The following is a 24,164-nucleotide window of genomic DNA, read 5'->3' on the forward strand; positions in this document are numbered from 1 at the left end:
AGGAAAAATAATAATCTAAAACATTTGTGTACCTAATAACAGAACTTCAAAATACACTAGCCAGCAAGTGACAGAACTTCAAGGACAAATAGATAAACCCACAGTCATAATCTAATATTTAAGTACCCTGACCTCAATAATTGATAACTGATAAAAGAAATAAACAGAAAATCAGCCACAATATAGAAGCCTTAAATCACACTATGAACAAACTTGCCCTAATTGACATTTATAGAAAACTCAATTCAGCATATTCTTCTGTAGTGCACGGAGAACATTTACCAAGACTTACCACATTCTGGGCCACAAAACAGTCCCAATAAATATTAAAGGATCCAAGGTCACATAAAGTCTATTTTCAGATTGCAACAGAATTAAATTAGAAATCAATAACTAAAAGATAACCTGGAAATCCCCAAGTATTTGAGAAGTAAGTGACACACTTTTAAATAACCCATGGGCAAAGGAAGAATATTTTTTAAATTGTAAAGTTTTTTGAACTGAATAAAATCAAAACATAATATATTAATACTTGCAGATATTATTAAAGCAGTACTTAGAGAAAATTTATAGCACTGACACTTATATTGGAAAAGAGGAATGATCTCAAATCAATGTCCTTAGTTTTCACCTTAAGAAACTAGGGGACAAAAAAGCAAATTACATTTAAAGAAAGCAGGGCTCGGCATGGTGGCTCACGCCTGTAATCGCAGCACTTTGGGAGGCCAAGGCTGGCAGATCACCTGAGGTCAGGAGTTCGACACCAGCCTGGTCAACATGGTGAAACCCCGTCTCTACTAAAAAGACAAATATTAGCTGGGCATGGTGGTGGTCACCTGTAATCCCAGCTACTCAGGAGGCTGAGGCAGAATTGCTTGAACCTGGGAGGCAGAAGTTGCAGTGAACCAAGACCGCACCATCACACTCCAGCCTGGGTGACAACAGCGAAACTCTGTCCCCAGCCCCCCCCCCAAAAAAAAAAACAGAAAGAAAGAAAGCAGAAGTAGTAAAGATTAGACTGGAAATAAGTGAAATAGAAAACAGAGAGGGTGAGAGAGTGTGTGTGGCGGCGTGTGAGTCCCGTTTTATTACTCCTACAGTGCTCTGTAAGCTCATCTTTCTGCAGTTCTTGTGTGTTTTCTTGTTTTATTTCTTCAATGTCTGCCTCTCTGCTCTCTCCTAGGTCTGCCAGCTAGAAGAGCAGATTTGATTTGAGGGCAGTTGGGAAGCCATCCAATCTGGAGAGCCTCTACAATTAGCAAAACAAGGTCTGGAATTCCTGGACTTCACTCCTTGTTAGCGAGAAAGCGAAACACGTGATGCTCTGCTTTGCTCTCAGTGTCAAAACCTTGTGCTCATGGGCCCTGGCGACTGCACAGAGAGCCCTGAGTACTGAAATCCTGCATGGGTACATTTTGATGGGGCAGGAAGAAAAGTTCCGGAGCGTGGAGAGCGGAGGTCCAGAGCATTCACTGATTTATCCACAGAACAGATGCGGAAACCAGGGCACAGCAGGAGAAGTGAAACTTCCAGCAAAGCCCAGTTCATAACGTGAGGCTTTGTGAGGTTCATGTGTGCGACCTTCACCCCCTCACCTGGACCCCCTCTTTGTCCTCCTTTTGCACCCAGTGATGTTTGACCTGGATCCTTTCCCTGCCCTCAAGTCTTGCCCTGGCCTGACGTTCAGCGGGGCCTCCGTGCATTAAGGATGGAGGATGATTCTTTGTGCTTTCTCTACCAGGTGAACTTGTATCTGCTCGGAATTCTGGAGAGCAAAGACCCACTGGCCCCACTAATCCATCTATTGATCCTGCCCCGGTCACCAGGCTGGGTCTAGCCTCCACACTGCCGCTGCTCAGGGTGTGGGGAGGAAGTCACTGCAGCCATTCAGCCAGGTGGGGCTTACATAGGGGTGTGGGTAGCACAGAGCTCAGAACCTGGGGCTCTGGTTACAGGAGGACTGCAAGTGATAAGCCCACAGAGCATAGGGACGGGGGAAGGGGAAGCCGGAAAGATGCACGTTGTGAGCAAGGGGTCACAGAGGAGATGGGGAGTCATGGGAGGATGCCTGTCCAGCTGTCACTGCCCATACCTACCGTGCAGTGGAGGAAGATGTGCGATGCTCTGGGCCTGCCTTGGGGGCACCCGGTAGTCCCCAGGCAAGGACTGACCTGTCCTCGCTGGGAGGATGCGCTGCACAGGGCAGATGGAAGTGCCTGCGAGGGCCAGCCTAAGCTGTGAGGTGGTGGGGCCCAATTGTTATAGGCACAGGACGCCACAGCAAGGGAAAGGAGGGCAGAGGCCAGGAAAGGGAGCTGCTCAGGGGTCGGTTGGCCTCGTTCTTGCCCACCACAACAATTGCTGCTGAAACTGGGGCCACCCTGCTCTAATGTCCCCTGGCTGGGGAGGGGGCAACCTGACTCACTGTAGCTCGAAGTCCCCGGGTCCCCAGAGCCCCCGTTGCTGATACACAGCAGGATGATTCACCCCTCTGTGAGGCTCCTGGAGCCTCCCCTCATGGCAGCCGGCTTCTGAGGCCCGTGCTACCAGGTATGTCACCACACGTGGGGGCATGTACACGCCATATGAGTTTGCCTGGGTTGACACAACAAACTGTCAAAGGCTGGGGGCTCAAACAACAGACTTCTATCGTCTCTCAGTCACAGAGCCTGGAAGTCGAAGATCAGGGTGTCTGCAGGGTGGGCTTCTCCTGTGGCCTCTCTCCTTGGCTTGTGGATGGCCGCCTTCTCCCTGTAACCACTCATGATCATCCCTCTGTGCGCGTCAGGGTGGTCATCTCCTCTTTTTATGAGTACAGAAGTCATACCAGATTAGGGCTAACCAATGAGCTCATTTTAACTAAAAACTCCTATATCTGATAAATGAATTCAGTAAACTTTCAGGATACAAAATCAATGTACATAAATCAGTAGCACTGCTCTACACCAACAACAGCCAAGCTGAGAATCAAATCAAGAACTCAACTCCTTTTACAACAGCTGCAAAATAAATAAATAAATAAATAAATACATATATACATACATACTTAGGAATATACTTAACCAAGGAAGTGAAGGAAAACTACAAAACACTGCTGAAAGAAATCATAGATGACACAGACAAATAGAAACACAACCCATGCTCATGGATGGGTAGAATCAATATTGTGAAAATGACTATACTGCCAAAAGCAATCTGCAGATTTAATGCAATTCCCATCAAAATACCATCATAATTCCTCACAGAAGTAGAAAAACAATCCTAAAATTTATATAGAACCAAAAAAGAGCCCGCATAGCCAAAGCAATACCAAGCAGAAAGAACAAATCTGGAGACATCACATTACCTGACTTCAAACTATATCACAAGGCTATAGTTACCAAAACAGCATGATACTGGTATAAAAATAGTCATATAGACCAATGGAACAGAATAGAGAACCCAGAAATAAAGCTAAATATTTACAGCCAACTGATCTTCAACAATGCATACAAAAACATAAAGTGAGGAAAGGGCACCCTATTCAACAAATAGTGCTGGGACAATTGGCAAGCCACATGTAGAATGAAACTGGATCCTCATCTCTCACCTTATACAAAAATCAACTCAAGATGGATCAAAGACTTAATCTAAGAACTGAAACCATAAAGATTCTAGAAGATAACATTGGAAAAACTCTTCTAGACATTGGCTTAGGCAAAGAATTTATGACTAAAAACCCAAAAGCACATGCAACAAGGACAAAATAAATAAATGAGATATAATGAAGCTGAAAAGCTTCTGCATAGCTAATAATAATAATAATAATAATCAGCAGAGTAAACAGACAACCCACAAAGTGGGAGAAAATCTTTACAATCTATACATCCAACAAAGGAATAATATCCAGAATCTGCAAGGAACTCAAACAAATCAGAAAAAAAAAAAAAACACCCTAAATAATTCCATCAAGAAGTGGGCTAAGGATATGAATAGATAATTTGCAAAAGAAGATATACAACCAACCAACAAACATATGAAAAACACTGAACATCACTAATTATCAGGAAAATGCAAATCAAAACCGCAATGAGATACCACCTTACTCCCACAAGAATGGCCATAATGAAAAATGAAAAATTAATAGATGTTGGCAGTGATGTGGTGAAAAGGGAGCACTTCTACACTGCTTGTGGGAATGTAAACTAGTACAACCACTATGGAAACCAGTATGGAGATTCCTTAAAGAACTAAAAGTAGAACTACCATTTGATCCAGCAATCCCACTACTGGGTACCTACCCAGAAGAAAAGAAGCCATTATATGAAAAAGACACTTGCACATGCATGTTTATAGCAGCACAATTCACAATTGCAAAAATATGGAACCTACCTAAATGCCCATCAACCAATGAGTGGATAAAGAAAATGTGGTATACCATTGTGGAATACCATTCGGCCATAAAACAGAGTGAAATAATGGCCTTTGCAGCAACTTAAATGGAGCTGGAGGCCATGAATAATGAATAAGTGAAGTAACTCAGAAATAGAAAACCAAACATCATATGTGCTCACTTATAAGGGGAAGCTAAGCTATGAGGATGCAAAGGCATAAGAATAATACAATGGACTTTGGGGACTTGTGGGGAGAGGTGGGTGAGGGATGAAAGACTATATACTGGGTACAGTGCACACTGCTTGGGTTATCGGTGCACCAAAATCTCAGAAATCACCACTAAAGAACTTATCCATGCAACCAAAAACCACCTGTTCCCCAAAAATGATTGAAATAAAAAAAGAACAAACTGGATTGTGAACCCATAAATGGATTCAAATTTATGTAAAAATTAGTATATGATAGAAAGCAGTATTTTACAATAGTGGAGCAATAATAAATTAATTAAAAAGTAGTGTTAGGTCAACAGGCTTATCATTTGGAGTTAAAGTTAGATACAATACATGATATCTTACATCAAAATAAATTCCAGATTCATTACTTAAGCATAAAGATGAAGAAGGCTGTTAAAATATGGTGCTAGAAAAATAAACAGTTAGGTGACTCTTTTAACAAATATAAAACAGGGCAAGTATAACACTGTAGCTAGAAACTATAAAAGAAGACATTGCAAGATTTAACTAACAAAATTTTAAAAATTAAGTTTAGAATTAATCACCACACAGAAAGTTACTAAGGTGCAGTGGCACATGCCTGTTGTCCTAGCTACTTGGGAGGCTGAGATGGGAGGATCGCTTGAGCCCAGAGTTCAAGTCCAGCTTGGGCAACATAGCAAGACCCTGCATCTAAAAAACAAAACAAAACAAAAAAGACCCTGCAAGATGCAAGAACCTGCATCTAAAAAACAAACAAAAAAGAAAGTTACTAAAGAAATGATCAACTAGAAAATAAAAATGTTTGTATCACAAAGTTAATACCTTAAGTATATACATAATTCTTACAAACTAAGAAGAAGGAGATGAACATCCCCCCAAAATAATGAGCAGTAACAACTGCCAACTTTTCCTATTTGAGAATGGAAGCTGCCTTAATGAATTAATTTGTATTCCCTTCAGAACAAACCTTTGAAGTAGTTACTGTGTTTTCTACACTTTGGAGGTAAGGAATCAGAAGCTTAGGGAGTATAACCAAACTCCCACATTCACTTGGCTGGACTTGCAGATTCAGGCCATAGCCCCAGGCATGCTAGGTGCTAATCCCTAGGCTTCAGGCCTCTCTTGAAAAGACAAGGTATCTAAATTGCTAAGAAATTTAATTTGGCAGATTAAGTGCATGTTGCGCGGGCACGGTGGCTCACGCCTATAATCCCAGCACTTTGGGAGGCCAAGGCAGGCAGATCATGAGGTCAGGAGATTGAGACCATCCTGACTAACATGGTGAAACCCCATCTCTACTAAAAATACAAAAAATTAGCCGGGCATGGTGGCGGAGGCCTATAGTCCCAGCTACTCGGGAGGCTGAGCCAAGAGAATGGCGAGAACCCGGGAGACAGAGCTTGCAGTGAGCCGAGATTGTGCCACTGCACTCCACCTGGGCGATAGAGCAAGACTCCATATATAAATTTAGCACACATTAAAGATAACAGTAAGATTTTTCAAGCCCTCCTCAGACTGAGAAACATGAAAGATGAGTAACACCCAGCGTTAGTGACACTGTGGGATGTTAAAGAAAATATTATTCAGTATTTAAATAATACCTTGTTAAAGCATGGCAAGGTAGGCTTTATTCAGGACCATTGTGATAGGTACAGGGACAACAGCAATGGAACTGTGCAGTGGGGAAGAGAGATCAGGCTCAACTACGAATACACCACAGACAAGTCGGAATTTACAACCAGGAGCCAGACTAGGTTCAGTGGATGGGAAATGACTAAGAGGAAGTATCAGGGTTTAGGGAGTCCCTGGCTAATCCAACCTAACAGTGTTCTTGCTGAAGACAGGTCAGCATAACCAGCATCACCTGGGGGATGGTGGTGGATGAAGAATCTGATCAGACATGAAGGACAAGGAGTTCTTGCCAAACCGACTTAGCTTTGTTCTTGCTAAATCTGGATTTTGCAAGGAAGTACACAGATGGGTCAAGGGGAAGGTTCAGAAGCCTGACTAAAGTTTGGCGAAGCATATCATCTTTGTCAAGGGACAGTCAGCCTCACTTGTTCGTAGCCATGTGAAGTTGATCACATCTCTGGGTGAAAGGGAGGGTGCCACGGGAGGGGAGGAGGCACTGATATGGCCATGACACTCGGGATGCGAATGTGGACACCTTTGTATCCTCAGTGCCATACTTTGTATCCTGAGTTGATTTGGGCCTTTTGACCAAACGAACCAGGAAACTAATCTTAGAGCAGCATGTGGTGACTAGGGTACAGAGACAGGCTTTGAGCAAAGGCCTGGATGTAGTTCCCAGCATTGCCCTCACTAGAAGTATAGGCTTGGGCCACAGAAGCTGGAGGTTCTTCATCTTCCAAAGTGGGTGGTAACTGTATCTGCTTTTAAAATTGTTGTAAGGACCTGGCAGGCTGTAGAAGAGCCTAAGTTGTTTTTGTCTTCTGTGATTGTTTGCTTTTTAAAAACAATCATCTGACAGCTGTTATTGGAATATGTATTTATATATGTATGTAGTTCTGTATGAGCATATATGTATGTGTATATGTATGTATATGAATGTATGCACATGCATGTATGTACATGTGTGTGCATGCTCATGTACATCTATGTGTATCTATGTGCATGTGCATATAAGTGCATGCATGTGCACGTATGTGTGCACATGTGTATGTGTATTATGCGTATATATAAATCCATAGATGTATGTATATATGCACGTATATACATGTATGTGTGTATCTATGCATGCATGAACATGCACGTGTGTATGTGTGCATATCTGTGTGTATGTGTGTGTGTGTGTGTATGTGTGTGTGTGGAGGGGCAGGGCCACTGGCAAAAGACTTGGCTGTAGGAGTAGAGAGGCTCTGACACCGAGGTTTCTTCCTAGCAGCAGGGCAAAGGGAGCAGAGGTGCTTGGAAGGGAAAGAAGGAACCCGATTTTCTCTGGAGAGGGCCCCCAAAGCCTGTGCAAGGCTCGTTCTTGGGCTGCTGACCTCAGCAGCAGAGACGGGGCAAAGCCAGAGAGGCCAAAGGCAACCAAGGGTCAGCCTGCAAGCAGAGAAAAGTGCTCAGTTAAAAAATGACTCGAGCCACCCTTTGGACGGACTGAAGGCCTTGCTCTTCCTCCTGCTCCACAGGCTATCAACTGGTGTGTGGCTTAATTATTGACGTTTAAAAGTGAGTTAACTGCTTTCTTACAGATGAATCACAATGAATAAATGTGGAAGGAATGAGAGATGAAGACGATGAGCACCAGAGGACTGCAGGGAGCACGACTGAGGCAACATCACCAGAGGAGAATAAAATTAGCAGACAGAGATCTAAGCACAAACAGTATCTCTGTATAGCCTTAAAGCATCTCTTGGAATATTTAATAGTTACAAAGGAAAAACAGTGAGTTGACTGGGGAGAACCCTGGCAGGCACCACTCTAACCAAGAGATCAAGGTTGGCATGACCACGCACAAGGCACACTGACAGCCCGCACCCACTGATGTGGCCCACCGAGAATGCACATCACTTCTGTGGCATTGCCACGGAATTTCCAAAAAGGCATTACCTCAGTCCAATGCAGAGAAGGCGTCAGGCAGACCTAGGCGGAGGGGCTGTCCACAGAGCGACAGATCCATCCTCTTAAAAAGCCGGCCCTGACAGACAGGAGACAGAGAGAGATGACAGCCAAATGCACGTGGGAGCTGGGAACAGAGGAGGGCACTGGGGGGCCTGCCTGCCATCCAGCTCTCGAGACCACGGCGAGGTGAGCCTCAGCTCTCATAATCGCACTGTGATTCATGAAATGCGGCATGAGAAGAGGCTGGGTGGGGGAGGCTGCTTTCGCAACTCTTCTGTAAGTCTAAAATTATCTCAAAATGGGACACTTTCGAAAGTGAGTTCATGAATAGAAATAGGCAATGGCAGTGTGTGTGTCATCTTCCAAGCATATTCCACGGCCCTTGCTAGGATCCGACTTGTGCTGACTTAGGAACAAGTACTGCAGGTGAGACAGCACCACTGTGAGCACTTTCTGCAGGGTCTTCTGGGCATGGAAGGGGCTACCTGAGCCCTGGGATGAGAGGCATTTAGAGTCTGACGATGACACGTCTCAAACCAGGCCTCTCTCAGACAGTCCAGGCCCTGTGGCCACCAGGTGTGTGCTTACACATGCCAGAAATGCTTCACCCCTACAGACATGTCTGGGTTCTCCACAGCTCCTCCCAGATCCCAAGGAGGCACCTGGAATGTAACCTGGACAAAATGGAGCTCCAGATTCCACCCACCCACAAGCCAGTTTCTCCTCTGTCTTCCCCAGGTCAGAAAATGGTCCCAAACCAATAACTCATCATATTTTCTTTTTGAGACAGGGCCTCACTCTGTCATCCACTGCTAGAATGCAGTAGCACAATCATGGCTCATTGTACCCACAACATCCCCAGTTCAAGTGATTCTCCTACCTCCGCCTCCCAAGTAGCTGAGACTATAAGTGTGCACCACCACACCTGGCTATTTTTTTGTTTGTTTGTTTGTTTTTGTTTTTAGAGATGAGGTCTTGCTATGTTTCCCAGGCTGGTCTTGAACTCCTGAGCTTAAGTGATCCTCTCACCTCAGCCTCCCAAAGTGCTGAGACTAGAGGCATGAGCCGCCGCCCCTGGCCTAAACATCATCTTTGATTCTCTGTTTCTTTCATGCTACCCTGTTTGCCCTGCCTCCAAAATCTATCCTTAGTCCATCACTTTTTCCCCCTCTGCCCCTTCATCTATTCTCCACCAGGCAGACAACCAAGACTTTTAAACCTCCATCAGATTTGTCCTCTCCTGGCTTGGACCCCTGCAGTGACTCCTCACCTGGATCCAGCCTCCCCTGCCTCTCCTGCCATCTGCAGACCCTCAAAAGGTCCTCTTTGTCTCCTTCTGCAAGCTGTACCCCTGCCCTGCCTTTTCCTGCTAAGCACTGGCTGCTTCCCTCCCCTCACCCAGACTCAACCCCAGGGACACCTCCCCGGCTGCTGCTCGCTCACTCTTCCTCCTCATCTCATCCTCTTTCCTCTGCAGTGCAGAGGCCTGGAATGCTCTTCACTGATCCTTTAGATCAGTGGTTAATCGACCCCACTCTTCTAATGCCCATCCATGAGAGCAGGGCCTTCTCTTTCCCTGTTTTGTATCTCAAATCTAGAACAGCATCTGGCACACATAGATGTTCAATAGACACTCCTAAAGTTAATTACTTAGTGAATTAGCCACTTTGCCATCTTTAACCGTAGCCCTCCCGTGGGGCGGAGCAGGAGCTGGGCAGATGAGCTGGCCCAGAGATTTTCTGGAGGGAAAGATAGCAATAGAAACTCTTGGCCCTGTGGCTGAGTCTGTGGGAAATGGAGAGTCACTTGGGGTGACATAGGGTCACCTGGAGCCCGCTAATTCCTCAGAAGTGGTGGAACTCTTCCCACCTGTTAATGAATGGCGCAGTGTGGGAACTAGGACCCCAGCCCTGTACTCCCCCAGAGCCAGTCTGTACCTGGCCTCAGGTAGTCATGCCACAGGGAATCTGCTCCGCATCCTGGGAAGTGGAGGAAGAAGAAACCAACCAAACAGCAGGGTGCAAAGGAGGCGGCTTGCCTTGGGGACTGGAATGAATGCTCCTCTGTGGTTTTACTGTTTCAGCCACTTCCGTGGGCACTTAGGGTGTGGAGGGAATGAATTAGGTGACCCGTGATGGCAGCAGACCACAGGAATTAAAGGGATGGCATTTGTTGAGTGGGTACTTGGGGACTTCTGGGCTGAAGGAAGAGGGGGCTAAGGCCAGCAAGGAGCAGGGATCACGACAGTTCCAGGGCACCTGGCTGGCTGGCCCAGCCATGAGATTTGAAACCTCGTCTCCTGGTGCTGCCGGATCCATGGAGCCTGAGTTCTAGGCCTCTGTTCATCCCTAACATTCCTGGGTGACCAGCTGATCAGCCAGGAATGATGATGGCAGAGTCCTGGTCACAGATGCAATTGACCCAGGGACATCTGTGAGTCTGGAGAAAGCGCAGATCAATGGCAAAGGCCAGGACGCAGCCAGCTGGGAGAGTGGCAGCCCCGGCCTCCTTCCCTCCTCCAGGGAGCATTGCTGCTGGGGTTCAGGAACACTCTTCTGCAGTTTACTTATTGACCAGCCAAAGTCTTGACAGTTTTAAAGAACACTCTTTAATTTATCTCAATGTCCAATCTCAGTCCTCCCAGTTCTGGTGAACCTTCCTCCGTCCCAACCATGGTTATTCATTCCATGTGGGCTCCTCTTTCTTCTTAGCCTCTCCACCTTCATTGTTCTGGACGCTTCTCAAGCTTTTCTCCTGCTCAGCTGGCCCTCTTTTGTGCAGTGTCAGTTTGATGTTTCGCAACTTCCAGGCATTATTTTCAGGGGTCTTTTGCAGGTCTCCTATTTTTGGCCTCATTAAAAAATATCGTGGGCTGCTCTGGTCTTAAGGTTGCCGTGCCCTCTTTCATTTCCTTGCAGGTTGGTTTCTGCCATCCTCCGAAATTTCAAGTGGGGAGCCACCTGGAGGCTAGGTGAAGAGGGCAAGGGCACTGCCCCTTCCTGCCGGAGCCCCTCCCTAGGGTCACAGGTGCCTTTTCTTCCACTTGCTCAGAAGTCTTTCCATTTAACTGCCTTTCCTCTTCAGCGGCTGCTGAGGGTTCCTGGTTGTGGGAGAATGTTTCAGACATGGCCCTCTGTCACCTTCTCTGAAGGCAGTGGCCTGTAACAAGATGAAAGTGGATAAAGATAAAAAGATTTAAAAAATGGTAAAAGTACAGAATGAGACATTTTGACAAGGTTAATTTTATATGACAATTTTGAAGTAGCTCCATCAAATGGCTACATTAAATGTAAAGGTGGTATATACTTTAAAATTGCCAAATAATATGTAAAGTGACCCAGTTCTGTTTTCTTCCAGATTCAGAAGGGAATTGGGTCATTCCTTCTCCAAAGCAGAAAGTACCACAGCTGTGAGAGTTCTAGGAGAAAATTCAGGTGGATGTTTCTGTAATCTTGGAATGGAGGCTAAGCCTGGCAACGATGCTAGAAAACAGTGCTGAAGTTTGACAGATTTAGCCACATGCAATGGCAAATGACAAACTGTAAAAGGAATTCTTGTAAGACAGAAAAAGGAAGGAAGGAAGGAAGGAAGGAAGGAAGGAAGGAAGGAAGGAAGGAAGGAAGGAAGGAAGGGAGGGAGGGAGGGAGGGAGGGAGGGAGGGAGGGAGGGAGGAAGGAAGGAAAGAAGGAAGGAAGGAAAGAAGGAAGGAAAGGGGCACCCTAATAGGGCAAACAGTAGTATAGGTTAGAAATAACTTTGAAAGAACCACAGGGTGCTGGTGGGTCAATCAGGGACAGACAGACCCCCTCTTCCAGGGGCTGTACGGGGCTGGGGTGGGGTCCACAGGTGCAGCCCTGGAGCTGGGCTTGCCTGTCTGCTTCCAAGCATCCCTGTGCTTTCCCTGTGATCTGGCAGTCCCCACTATGAGAGTCTAGCCTGGGAATGTGCTATAGGGAAGCTTACAGCAGCAGACCGTAGAAAAGCAAAATAGAAATGTGAAAGGAAAATAAAAACTTGGTACTCCAATTCCCTCCGCCAGAAGAAAAAAAAAAAAAAAAGCTGAAAGTGGAGTCATGCAAGAAGCTGCCTTTCCCTTTGTTCCTAAGCAGATCGAGACAGATAAAAGGTTAAAGATCTCCACTCTGTGTTCACCTTATCTTACGTGAAGAGCCGAGTTACCCAGCATGGAAAGAACACATAATTGACCATTCCCCTACATGCTCCTTTTCTTTTGCAACATGGGGATTCAGTAATGTGATCATACCCTCCCTCTGTCCCCTCCAGCCAGCTTTTCTCCTTTAAATACTGAAGCCCTCGAAATCATCTTTGGAGAAAGGCACAGACCTGTCTCCCAAGTTGTGTCCTTAATCTTGGCAAAGTAAACCTCTAAGTTGATTGAGGCCTGTCTCAGATATTTTCAGGTTTACAGAGAGAAACTCAGTTTCAGTCACAAAGAGAATGATAAAATAAGGTGTATGCATCCATAGAAAGAAGATATTAACATGGTAAGCCCTGTATTTATTAACTTATGCTTATGATAAGTAAAAACAGGCTGCACAGTCACAGGTGGAATATGGCTATAAGGAGAGAAGAAGTGAGAAATATATCGTCTTTTAAATTCATTTCCTTTATTACTAGTGAGGTTGAGGATGTTTTCCCATTTAGGGGCCGGTTACTTTGTCTTCTGTGAATTGCCTGTTAAATCCTTACCCATTTCCTACTCTTTTCCTATTGATTGGAAAGACATGTTTATGCAACACAGATATTAACCATTGGCACATTACTTCTATTGTAAACTATTTTCTCCCTGCCTGGAATTTGTCCTGTAATTTGTTTAAGGAGCCATTCATTTAGTTTTTGCAATATTCAAATCTGTCAGTCATTTCCTTTACGGTTTCCAGGTTTTGTTTCCTGCATAGCAAAAGCCTTCTTCACCGTGGGATTTTAAAAATATTCTTCCATATTTGGCTCTAAAACTTTTATAGATTTTTTAAATGTTTAGCTCTTTAATACACCTGGAGTTTATTCTTGCAAATGGTAAGAAGATTCTAACATTGGTTTCAAAATGGATAGTGAGTTTTCCCCAAAGGCTCTGTTGACCTTCCATTTTTCCAGCTCAGCTTTGAAAGGCCTCCTCTATCAAATACTAAATTTCCACATAAATGAATCTGTTTCTGGATTTTCTGTGTGAATTACTGAAGTATTTTTGAGCTTTTCGAAATCATCTTCAGGATTCCTACATATTTTCTCTTTCAGATGAACTTTCAAATCAGCTTCTCGTCAACATCCTGTTGCGATTTTCATTGATATTGAACTGAATTTATAGACTTTGCAAGCAGAAAAAAAAATTTTTAATTTTTTTGAGGAAAAAAGTTTTAAATGGTTTGTTTTCAGATTGTGTCAAGATATCCCTACCTCCGAAGCTGTCAGGCTTGCAGGCCTTGGGGTGAAGCGTGGGGCTGCTGGAGGCGTCCAACTCTGTGTGTCCAGGACAGTGAGCCCCGAAGTGAGCGGGCCGCGTGCTGATGGCACAGCCAACTTCACGCCCTCCGTCCAGGGAGGACTAAGGGACAAGCTGCAGCAGGCGCAGAGGACGCAGTTAGTGTCCGGGAGGCCGCTAGTGCAGGGCGTTGGGCGTGACTCCTTTTGCACTTCCCAGGCTGGGCTGTGGAAGCAGGGTCGGGGGCGACTAGCGTGGGGACTGAAGCAGCCAGCCTTGGCACCTGTCCACGGCAAATAACTGACTTGACTTGGTCTGGTTTTTTTTGAAGAAAGGTTTATTCACACCCATTATGTGCACATGTGTAAATTCAAACCCACGGCTTGCCGGAGCCTGGACTTTCTCGAAGATCAGTTGCTCCCATGCTACCGTTTTGCAGTTTGCCCGTCTCCAGTAGACGATTTCTGAATATTTTAATCAACTCATTATTAACCATTCACATGTCCACATTAGCCTCATTTTAAGCAATCGCACCTGTGGGTTTCACAGGCCAGCCGTATTTTTAGTACATACTAAATAAAACATGACTGTCGGGGCGTGCTATGCTTGCCCACCTGCCATGTCATTGTAGCCGCACGCTGGTAGAGAGGACGGAGCCTGAGTCCGGGTGCCGAAGGCCCTGGTCTTGCCCGGGCTTTGGCCCCAGCCGCTGCCAAAGACCTAGAGGAAAGAATTTCAGCGTTGGGGCTTCATCCGCCTCTCGCCTCTCGTGGAATCAGGACTTGGACTCAGCGCTCCAATTGCTGGGGCGGTGAAAGGCGTATCCCCGGCGGCGCGGCGCCTGAGGGAGCCTCGGGAGCAGATTCCCATGCACAGACCCTTGCGGTGATGGGGTCGGAGGGGGAAATCCAGGCTCCAGAGCAAGCCGGGGCTGGCTTGGAGCCAAGGAGTGTCCTTATTCTGTAGCTCCCAGAGCTCACAGGAGGGGTCTGGGGAGGAAGCGGACAGCCGGGAGTCGGGGCAGAAGAAAGCGCCCACATCAACTGGCTGGCACGAACCACATGTCCCCTAGAACGGGAATCCCTGCCGGGTGAGGGAGGCCGGAGCTAAGCCGCAGCCCCAGGAAGGGCGGGGCCTCTTCAAAGCATTCCCTCCGCAACGCTTTGGTAGCCCTGGGACTCCAGCCTCGCCTGCCAGCCCCAGCTCAAAGGGCCTCTGTCTCTCTTAGGCCTGGGGGTGGGAGCAGCCTCAAGATAATGGAGTGCGTGAGCTGGGGCCTCATTCAGACCTCTCCCCACCGTAAGGAGAAAACAGAGGGCCCGGACAGGGAGCGCGACTGGGCAGAATCATACAGCCAGCCCGGGGCTCCAGTTACAGTCCCCTGAACCAGCCCAGGCCATCCCTGACTCCCAGGGGACACTGGTAGCTGTTTTGGCTCTATGAGGCGGGCTAATGCTGTAGAAAACATGCCGCAGGCATTGTGCAAAAGGGATGAGAAGGAAAATTTTAAAAGTGGGACAAATACAGTATAGAATGCTAAGCTAATATGCTTAAACATCTTAAAGCAATACGTAATTTTTAAAAGAAATGTCAGGCCAGGGGTCATGGCCTGTAATCCCAGCACTTTGGGAGGGAGAGGCAGGAGCATCCCTTGAGTCTAGGAGTTTGAGACCAGCCTGGGCAACATAGGCAGACCTCGACTGTTAAAAAAATAAAATAAATGTCAAGTACTAAAATTAACTCAAGATATTTAAAAAAATACCAGAGAAGAAATCTCACTTAGGTGCAAGTCTCAAAATCATAGCAAAGCAAATGTAGCAGATGTAAACTGAAAATGAAATTCTAAGTCTCCCCCAACCATCTGAATGGACCCCTCCTCTTGGCCAAAGGCATTCCATAGTTAACCTGAAAAACTAGTTTAGGTCATGATGGGAAGAGGGGTGGTGGGACATGCCTCATTATACCTGCCTGTCTTTTGGAATTCAGGAAAAGGTGACCAGTGTTAACATCAACATAGACCTTAGTGTCTGATGAGAAACATTTATCAATTCTCTCCGAAGGCTGCTACTTGGAGGCTTCATCTGTGTGATAAAACCTGGGTCTCCACAACCTCTTATAGTAACCCAGACATTCCTTTCCAATGAAAATAACTCTTTCAAGCAATTACCAGTCAGAAAATTCTTGAACTACCTATGGTTGGGCATGGTGGCTCACACCTGCAATCGCAGCACTTTGGGAGGCTGAGGCAGGCGAATCACAAGGTCAGGAGTTCGAGAACAGCCTGGCCAACATGGTGAAACCCCATCTTTACTAAAAATACAAAAAATTAGCTGGGCGTGGTGGAGGGGCGCCTGTAATCCCAGCTACTTGGGAGGCTGAGGCAGGAGAATCGCTTGAACCCAGGAGATGGAGGTTTTGGTGAGCCAAGATCATACCACTGCCCTCCACCTGGGGCGACAGTGCGAGATTCTGTCAAAAACAAACAAAAAAACCTACCTATGACCTGGAAGCCTCCATCTCCCCCTTTAAGTTTACTCATCGTCAGGACCTCCTGAGGCTGAGTCACAGGTGTGTGTTCTTAACCTTGGCAAAAGAAACTTTTTCTAAATTGATTGAGCCCTGTCTCAGATATTTTTGAGTTCATACAGAATCTGAAGAATCCACCAGGACAATAAAACAAAAACAAGGCTTGTCCAAGGACTGTAGACATGGATCATTCTTGCAAGATTCATTACTGCTGGGCATTAGATTATCAGGCAAAGCAAGAGATTAGCACCTCAAAAGCTTCCCAATAAGTATTTCATAATGTAATGCCATATTTAGTATAAAAAGCTCTTGCTGGTTAGGAATAAAATATCCTTAATGAAACAAAAGAAATTTTATTAGAACCCAACAGGCATCACTATACTTTCAGGGAAAGACTTGAGTGGTACTAAATGCCTTTGAAAATCCAGTGGGGAACCTGGATGTTATACACCCAAAAATAAAGATGTAGACATACACTGAAAATTTTGTACAGATTTTCAAGGGGCTTATGGGGCTGCCTGAAGCCTTTTGGTGGACCTCCTAGACATGTCTGGACCTTGGCTTCAGGTCTCTGAATTGCAGGGGGTAAGCCGGAGTCACACGCAAGAGTGACACACACAGTTCTATATTCAAATCCTAGCTCCGCACCCAGATGCGTAACTGTGGACAATTTACTTAACCTAAACTTTGTACCTTTGCTTCCTCATCTGAAACTGTGGCTCACAATGGAACCCACTTCACAATATCGTAAGGAGGATTTAATATTAATGTATGCAAAGCTCCTAGCATATAATAAGAGCTCAATAATGTGTAGCAATGGACTATTATTCAAAGGAATCACATCCTTTTGGGAATAAAATAAAGATTCCTGCCTCATCTGTCACTATTTCATGTTGTGTTTGAGATCCTAGACAATGAAATGAGTCTAGAAAATTATTTAAGCTGTAAATATTAATAATATAGATAAGAATCATTTTTACAAGTGTAATTTTTAACCCCTCAAATTTAAGAAAATAATATAACAACTACTAGAATCAAGAAATGTTCAGTAAATTAAACAGATTTTCCATAAAATAGAAATAATCATAAGATGTAAAGGGGTATATTCTATCTCTAATAGCAACAAAAACTTAGAAATAAACTGAAACATAATTGTGATTCTAGTCAGGGCAGTAAGTGAAGAAAAATGAATAAAAAGCATCCAGATTGGAAAGGAAGAAGTAATGCTATCTTTATTCACAGATTACATAACTTGTATGTAGGAAATTATAAGAAATCCACTAAAAAACTATTAGAACTAATAAAAGAGTTTAGCAAGTTTGCAGGATACAAGATAAATGAATATACAATAATGTGCCATACAAAAACATTTGTTAACAATGGACCGCATATACAATGAGGGTCCCATAAGATTATAGTGGAGCTGAAAAATTCCTACTACCTGCTGACGTCGTAGCTGTCGTAATGTAGTAGCACAATGCATTACTCACCTGCCTGTGGTGATGCTGGCGAAAACAAACCTGCTGTACTTCCAGTCATTTCAAAGTCTAGCACACACAGTTATGTACAGAACATAGTGTTTGATAATGATAATAAACGACTATGTTACTTCTTTATTTACTATATTTTAATTGTGTTTTTAGCATGTACTCCTTCTACTTATTAAAAAAAAAAAAGAAAGCTGCTGCAAAACAGTCTCAGACAAGTCTTTCAGGAGGTATCCAGAAGAAGACAATGTCATCACGCAGGAAATGACAGCTCTATGCGACGTGAAGCTGAACACCTTCCAGTGGGACAGAATGTGGAGGGAGGTGGAAGATGGTGATATTGATGATCTTGGCCCTGTGTAAGCCTAGGCTAATGTGTGTGTGTGTCTTCATTTTTAACAAAAAAGTTTAAATAGTAAAAAGAAAAGAAAAGAATTTTAAAATAGAAAAATACTTACAGAATAAGGATATAAAGAAAGACAATATTTTTGTACAGCTGAACAATCTATTTGTGTTTTAGTCTGTGTTGTTATGAGTCAAAAAGTTAAAAGAAAATAAGTTTATACAGTAAAACAGATAGGTAAGTTTCATTTATTTAAAATATTTAAATATTTAAAAAATAAATTTAGTGTAACTTGAATGTACAGTGCTCATAAAGTTTACAGTAGTGCGTAGCCCGAGGCCTTCACATTCACTCACCACTCACTCACTAACTTGCCCAAAAGAACTTCCAACCTGCTAGCTCCATTGATATTAAGTGCATTACATAGGGGTGTACCATATCTTATCTGTTATAATGTATTTTTACTGCCCCTTTTCTATGTTTAGTTATGTTTGCATACACAAATACCATTGTGTTACAATTACCTACAGTTTTCAGTATAGTAACATGCAGTTCGGGTTTGCAGCCTAGGAGCAATAGGCTATATTGTACTGTATAGCTTAGACGTGTAGTAGGCTAAATCATTTAGATTTGTGTAAGTACACTCTATGGTGTTCACACAGTGACAAAGTCACCTAACATCACATTTCTCAGAATGTATCCCTGCATTTAAATGATGCATAACTCTACAAAAATTAGTTGCATTTCTATATGCTTGCAGTGAACAATCTGAAAATAAAATAATGAAAACAATTCAATTTGTAATAGCATCTAAAGGAATAAAATGCTTACAAATAAATTTAACAAAAAGAAGTGTGTAAGGGTATTGAAAAAAAAAATCATTTCCCCCCACTGTATTCTTACAATACAACATAGAATTCTTCTGTGAACAAATGTATAAGGATTTCTCCCTACCAACCCACCAAGCAAATTTCTGCCAGATTCTCCGGCGGGCAACAGTTAGGTGTTCTCTAATTCAATTAAATTCTGACTCTATTTACCTAGAGATAGTGTCAGATTCCACAGATGGAAGGCTCAGCCCCACTAAACTACCTCCAATTCAGATACCTTGAACCCTGGCTACAAACCCCAGGGTTGCCAGGACCCCCCTCCTCAGGGTCAATTAATTTGCTAGGATGGCTCACCAGAACTCAGGGAAGCACTTTCCCACATTTGCTGGTTTAGTATAAAGGAGATTAAAAAGAATACACATGAACAGCCAGATGAAGTATACATAGGGTGAGGTATGTGGGAAGGTGTGCGGCACTTTCATGCCCTCTCCAGGCATGCCACCCTCCAGGAACCTCCACATATTCAGCTATCTAGAAGCTCCCTTCAGCTAGTCTTTTTACGTTTTTAACAGAAGCTCCACTACATAGACATGATTGATTAAATCGTTGGTCATTGGTGATCAACTTAACCTTCAGCTTCTCTCCCCTCTTTGGAGGTTGGGGGTGGGGCTGAAAAGTCCCAACCCTCTAATCATGCCCATGTTTTTTCTGTGACCACCCCCACATCTTCAAACTACTTGGGGGCTGCTATCCACCAGTCGTCTCATTAACATACAAAAGACATCCTTATCACTCTGGAGATTCTGGGTTTTACGAGTTATATGTCAGGAAATACGACAAAAACTATATATATATAAAAATATATTTATAGATATGAATATATGTATATCACGATATCACAACGTAATGTGCACAACTTATACTCGGAAAACTACAAAGCTTGTTTGAAAAAAAATTAAAGAACTTAAAAATGGAAGGGCATCCCATGTTTATGGATTGCACATGATATAAGATGGCAATACTCCCCAAATTGTTCTACAGATTCAAGTCAATCCCTAGATTCTTTATAGAATTTGACAAACTGATCTAAAAATTAATGTGGAAACTCAAGTGACCCAAAATGGCAAAAAGATTTTGAAACAGAAGAATGAAGTTCGAAGGCTTGCACTTCCTAGCTTCAAAACTTACTACAAACCTACAGTAATCAAGACAATGTGGTACCAGCGTGAGAATCAATGGAAGAGAATTGAAAGTCCAGAAATAAACCCATGTGTCTATGGTTAACTATTTTTAACAAGGGTGCCAGGTGCATTCAACAGGGAAGGAATAATCTCTTTAACAAATGATGCTGAAACAATGGAATACCTTAATGCAAAAGAATGTAGTTGAACACTTACATCTTGCCATATACAAAAAATGACTCAAAATGGATCAAAGACCTAAATGTGAGTGCCAAACCTAAAACTCTGAAGAGAAAAAACAAGGGTAAATCTCCATGGCTTTGTATTTGGCAATAGATTTTTAAATATGACACCAACAGCATAAACAACAAGAGGAAAAATAGATAAACTGTACTTCATCTAAATTAAAAACCTTTCTGCTTCAAAGGACACTCTCAAGAAAGTGAAAAAAATCCCACAGAATCAGAATGGGTGAAAATATTTACAAATCATATATTTGATAAGAAACTTGCATCTAGAATATATAAAGAACACAGCTCAATAATAAAAAGACAAATAACCCTATTAAAAATGGGTAAAGGATCTGAATAAACATTTTTTTCAAAGAAGACATATAGATGTCTATTAAGTACATGAAACAATGATCAACATTATTAGACATCAGAGAAATGCAAATCAAGAAAACAATGAGATACAATTTCACACCCCCAATATAATTGCTCTAATAAAAATTTCAGACAATAATAGTGTTAGCAGGGTTGAGGAGTAATCCTCATAGGTTGCTGGTGAGAATGAAAAATGGAGGAGCTACTTTGGAAAACAGTCTGGCAGCTTCTCAAAAAGTTAAATGTGGAGTTACCATTAGACCGGAAGTACTTTTTCCAAGATGATTGAAATACGTCCACATAAAAACTTGTACATGAATCTTCACAGCAGCATGATTTGTAATAGCCAAGATGTAAAAATAACCAAAATGTTCATCAAATAATAAATGAATAAACAAAATGTGGTTTATCCATATAACAGGAATATTCTTTGGTCATAAAAAGGAATGAAGTACTAATACATGGTTCATACAATATGATTGAACCTTGAAAACATCATGCTAAGTGAAAGAAGCCAGACATAGAGGATCACATATTATATGATTCCATTTACATGAAAGGTCAAACTGAAATGTTGCTTTGGTCTGCAGGGATAGCAGATGGGCCTGGGGTGGGATAGTAGCTAAAGTGTACAGGGTTTCTTACTGAGGAAATGAAAATGTTCTGTAATTGAATCTGGTAATAGTTGCACAACTTTGTGAGTATACTAAAAAACATTTAATTACAAACTTTAAATGAGTGAGTTGCATGGCACATGAATTGTATCTTAATAAAGCTGTTAGAAAAAATTAAGTAAATGTGCACAAACCAATGTGAGGGAAATGATAACAATAAAAGTCAACTAAAGACATATTAAGAGAATTAAATAAGCAGTGACTTTCCAGATTCCTGGAAAAGGAGATTCAACATTTTAAAGACAGAATTTCTTTGAAATTAATCTACTGATTCATTTCAAGTCCATTCAAATGGAAGTGATTTGAAGTTCAATAATTGATTCTAAATTTCATCAGCAGGAATACGTGTTTGAAAATAGTTCAGATATTTTTGAAACCAAAAAAGCAATGTGGTTATTTGTATTATCAGATGTAAAATCATATTATAAAAGTACAGTGATTGAAAGAATCCTTCAGGGCACAGGAAAAGGCAAACAGAGCAATGAAGGGATGCAGAGAAACAAAACCAGTCTCATGCATACCCGGCCCTTTAGTAGGTGATAAAAGTGGCATTCCAAATCAATAAAATGGATTGCAGTTCACCCTTGGATAATGCAGGGGTTAAGAGCACCCCCACCCCCCTCACCCTGCATGTAGATGAACACTTGTATAACTTTTGGCTCCCCAAAAACTTAACTACTAATAGTTTATTGTTGACCAGAAGCCTTTCTGATAACATAAACAGTTGATTTACACATATTTTGCAATGTTGTATGTATTATGCACTGTGTTCTTACAATAAAGTAAGCTAGAGACAAGAAAATGTTATTAAGAGAATGCTGAGGAAAAGAAAACGTATTTCCTATTCATTAAGTGGAAGTGGCTAGTCATAAAGGTCTTCATCCTCATCATCTTTGTGTTAAGTAGGCTGAGGAGGAGGAGGAAGAGGAAGGCTTGTCTTGCTGTCTCAGGGGTGGCAGAGGCCGAAGAAAATTTGCCTGTAAGTGGTAAACCCTTGCAGTTGAAACCCTTGCTGTTCAAGAGTCACCCAGCAAATAACACTGGGCTTTATGGCCCAAATCAGTAAAAGTTAGATTTCTTCCACATACCTATCCATAAGAATAAATTCCAGAAGAAATAAATATTAAGACTTAAAAAATAAAACTGCAAAGGAATTAGAATAAAATATGGAAGACGAATTCTATAAACTTGGCATAGAGAAGGCTGTTGTCAGCCAGCAGAAAAGGTTGATTTCCCATAAAAACTAAAATTTCTACACGGTAAAGGCCTTAAAATAAATGATGGAATAAAACAAATAGTTTAAAAATTTCAACATTTGTGGATATTTTAAGATCTGAAATATATATTCTTAAATTCAATAAGAAAAAGATATACATACACATATAAGACCCTTCAAATATTATCTATGTAAAAAATACATGAGTTGAATTTAGCCTGAAAAACGTCTTTGCCATCACAGCATTTTATTTTGTTTTGTTGTGTGTGTGTGTTGTTTTTTTTTTTTTTTTTTTTGACAGAGTCTCACTCTGTCGCCCAGGCTGGAGTGCAGTGGCATGATTGCGGCTCACTGCAACCTCCACCTCCCGGGTTCAAGTGATTCTCCTGCCTCAGCCTCCTGAGTAGCTGGGATTACAGGCGCACTCCACCACACCTGGCTAATTTTTGTATTTTTAGTAGAGACAGGGTTTCACCATGTTGGTAAGGCTGGTGTTGAGCTCCTGACCTGGTGATCCGCCCGCCTTGGCCTCCCAAAGTGCTGGGATTACAGGCGTGAGCCACCATGCCCGCCCCGTCACAGGATTTTTTTAAGTGAAGTTGAAGGATCCTCAGAAGTGAATGCACTGGTTGGTTTAGGGCAGAGTGTGAAGATCCCGGATGCTAAGTGAATACTCACCGCGGAGGGATCTCGGCAAATGAAAATCTGAGGCCCTGGAACTACAGGATCGTTGTTAGAGGGCACTCCTAGGCCCCAGGTCTTGTTTCAGGACGTTTAAACACTGTCAGCAAGTTATCACCGAGACCCAGAGAGTAAGTATTTAACCAACATCACACAGAGAGTAGGTGGTGGCGCTGGGATTTGAACCAAGCCAGCCTACTCCAGGAGTTGGCTGCAAACCACTGTGGCACAGCTGCCAGGCAGCGGGGTGGGCTTTCCTCCATTCTGTTTCTCATGCCAGAAGCCTGGAAGCTCCCTGGACACCTGTTCCTCTCCTGCCTACACCATCCAGGGCTGTCTGTGCACCGATAGTGGGCCCTCGCAGGGCATGCCCACCCCACCCTTCAGACCTTTCCCAGCTGCAGGACTCTCCACCAGCCTCTACTCCCCCTCGGACCCCCACATCCTACTTTCCACGCAGCAGCCCTGGGTGATCTCTTCATAGTGCAAATCGGATCTGTTTACTCCCGGGCTTGAAACCTCCCAGCAGTTCCTATTGTAGCTGGAGTCTAATCTGGTCCTTTGGATGGTGCTGCCCCTCCCAGTGCCCACCTGTGGCCCTCACTGGCCGTGTGCTTCCACCTCACGGAGCAGGGCAGGCAGTTTCCTCTGACCCTGCACCTGGGTGACCCCTACTCATTCTTAGGTTGCAGGTTCACACCTCCTCTTCAGAGATGCTTTCCGCCAGCACCAACTAGGAGGGAGGCCAGGATGCCACTGGAGGAGCCAGGGAGGACACTCCTAAGACCTCTTGCTTTCAGCAGTGTCTCACTCCAGCATAGGTCCCCATGACAGCCTGGGCTCTATGAGACTAATGGGCAGCACTGTTTGCTACCTTCCCAGAGGCTTGATTTCAACATCAGATTGGCCATGGTCCCTCATTCCCTTCCCAACCTCACAAGGCTCTGAAAACTGACATTTTGCTCATTAACAATTTGCCAGAAAAACCTGAATTGCCCTGAATTCAT

At 43.4% G+C, this 24,164-nt stretch overlaps 1 protein-coding gene across 2 annotated transcripts in view; it reads left to right on the forward strand.

Annotated features, from left to right (window-relative positions):
* KLF15 (KLF transcription factor 15) overlaps window positions 1–22,381 on the forward strand; it is a 68,259-nt gene extending 45,878 nt beyond the window's left edge. For both annotated transcript variants that reach the window (XM_045385559.3, XM_074033241.1), the window contains exon 3: window positions 1,184–22,381. In XM_045385559.3, coding sequence (XP_045241494.2) covers window positions 1,184–1,196 — 13 coding nt within the window. In that variant the 3' untranslated portion in view covers window positions 1,197–22,381. The remainder of the gene's footprint in view (window positions 1–1,183) is intronic.
* Window positions 22,382–24,164: the final 1,783 nt, after the last annotated feature.

Source organism: Macaca fascicularis, chromosome 2 (assembly GCF_037993035.2).
Source record: "Macaca fascicularis isolate 582-1 chromosome 2, T2T-MFA8v1.1".
In the NCBI taxonomy this organism is placed as follows: domain Eukaryota; kingdom Metazoa; phylum Chordata; class Mammalia; order Primates; family Cercopithecidae; genus Macaca; species Macaca fascicularis.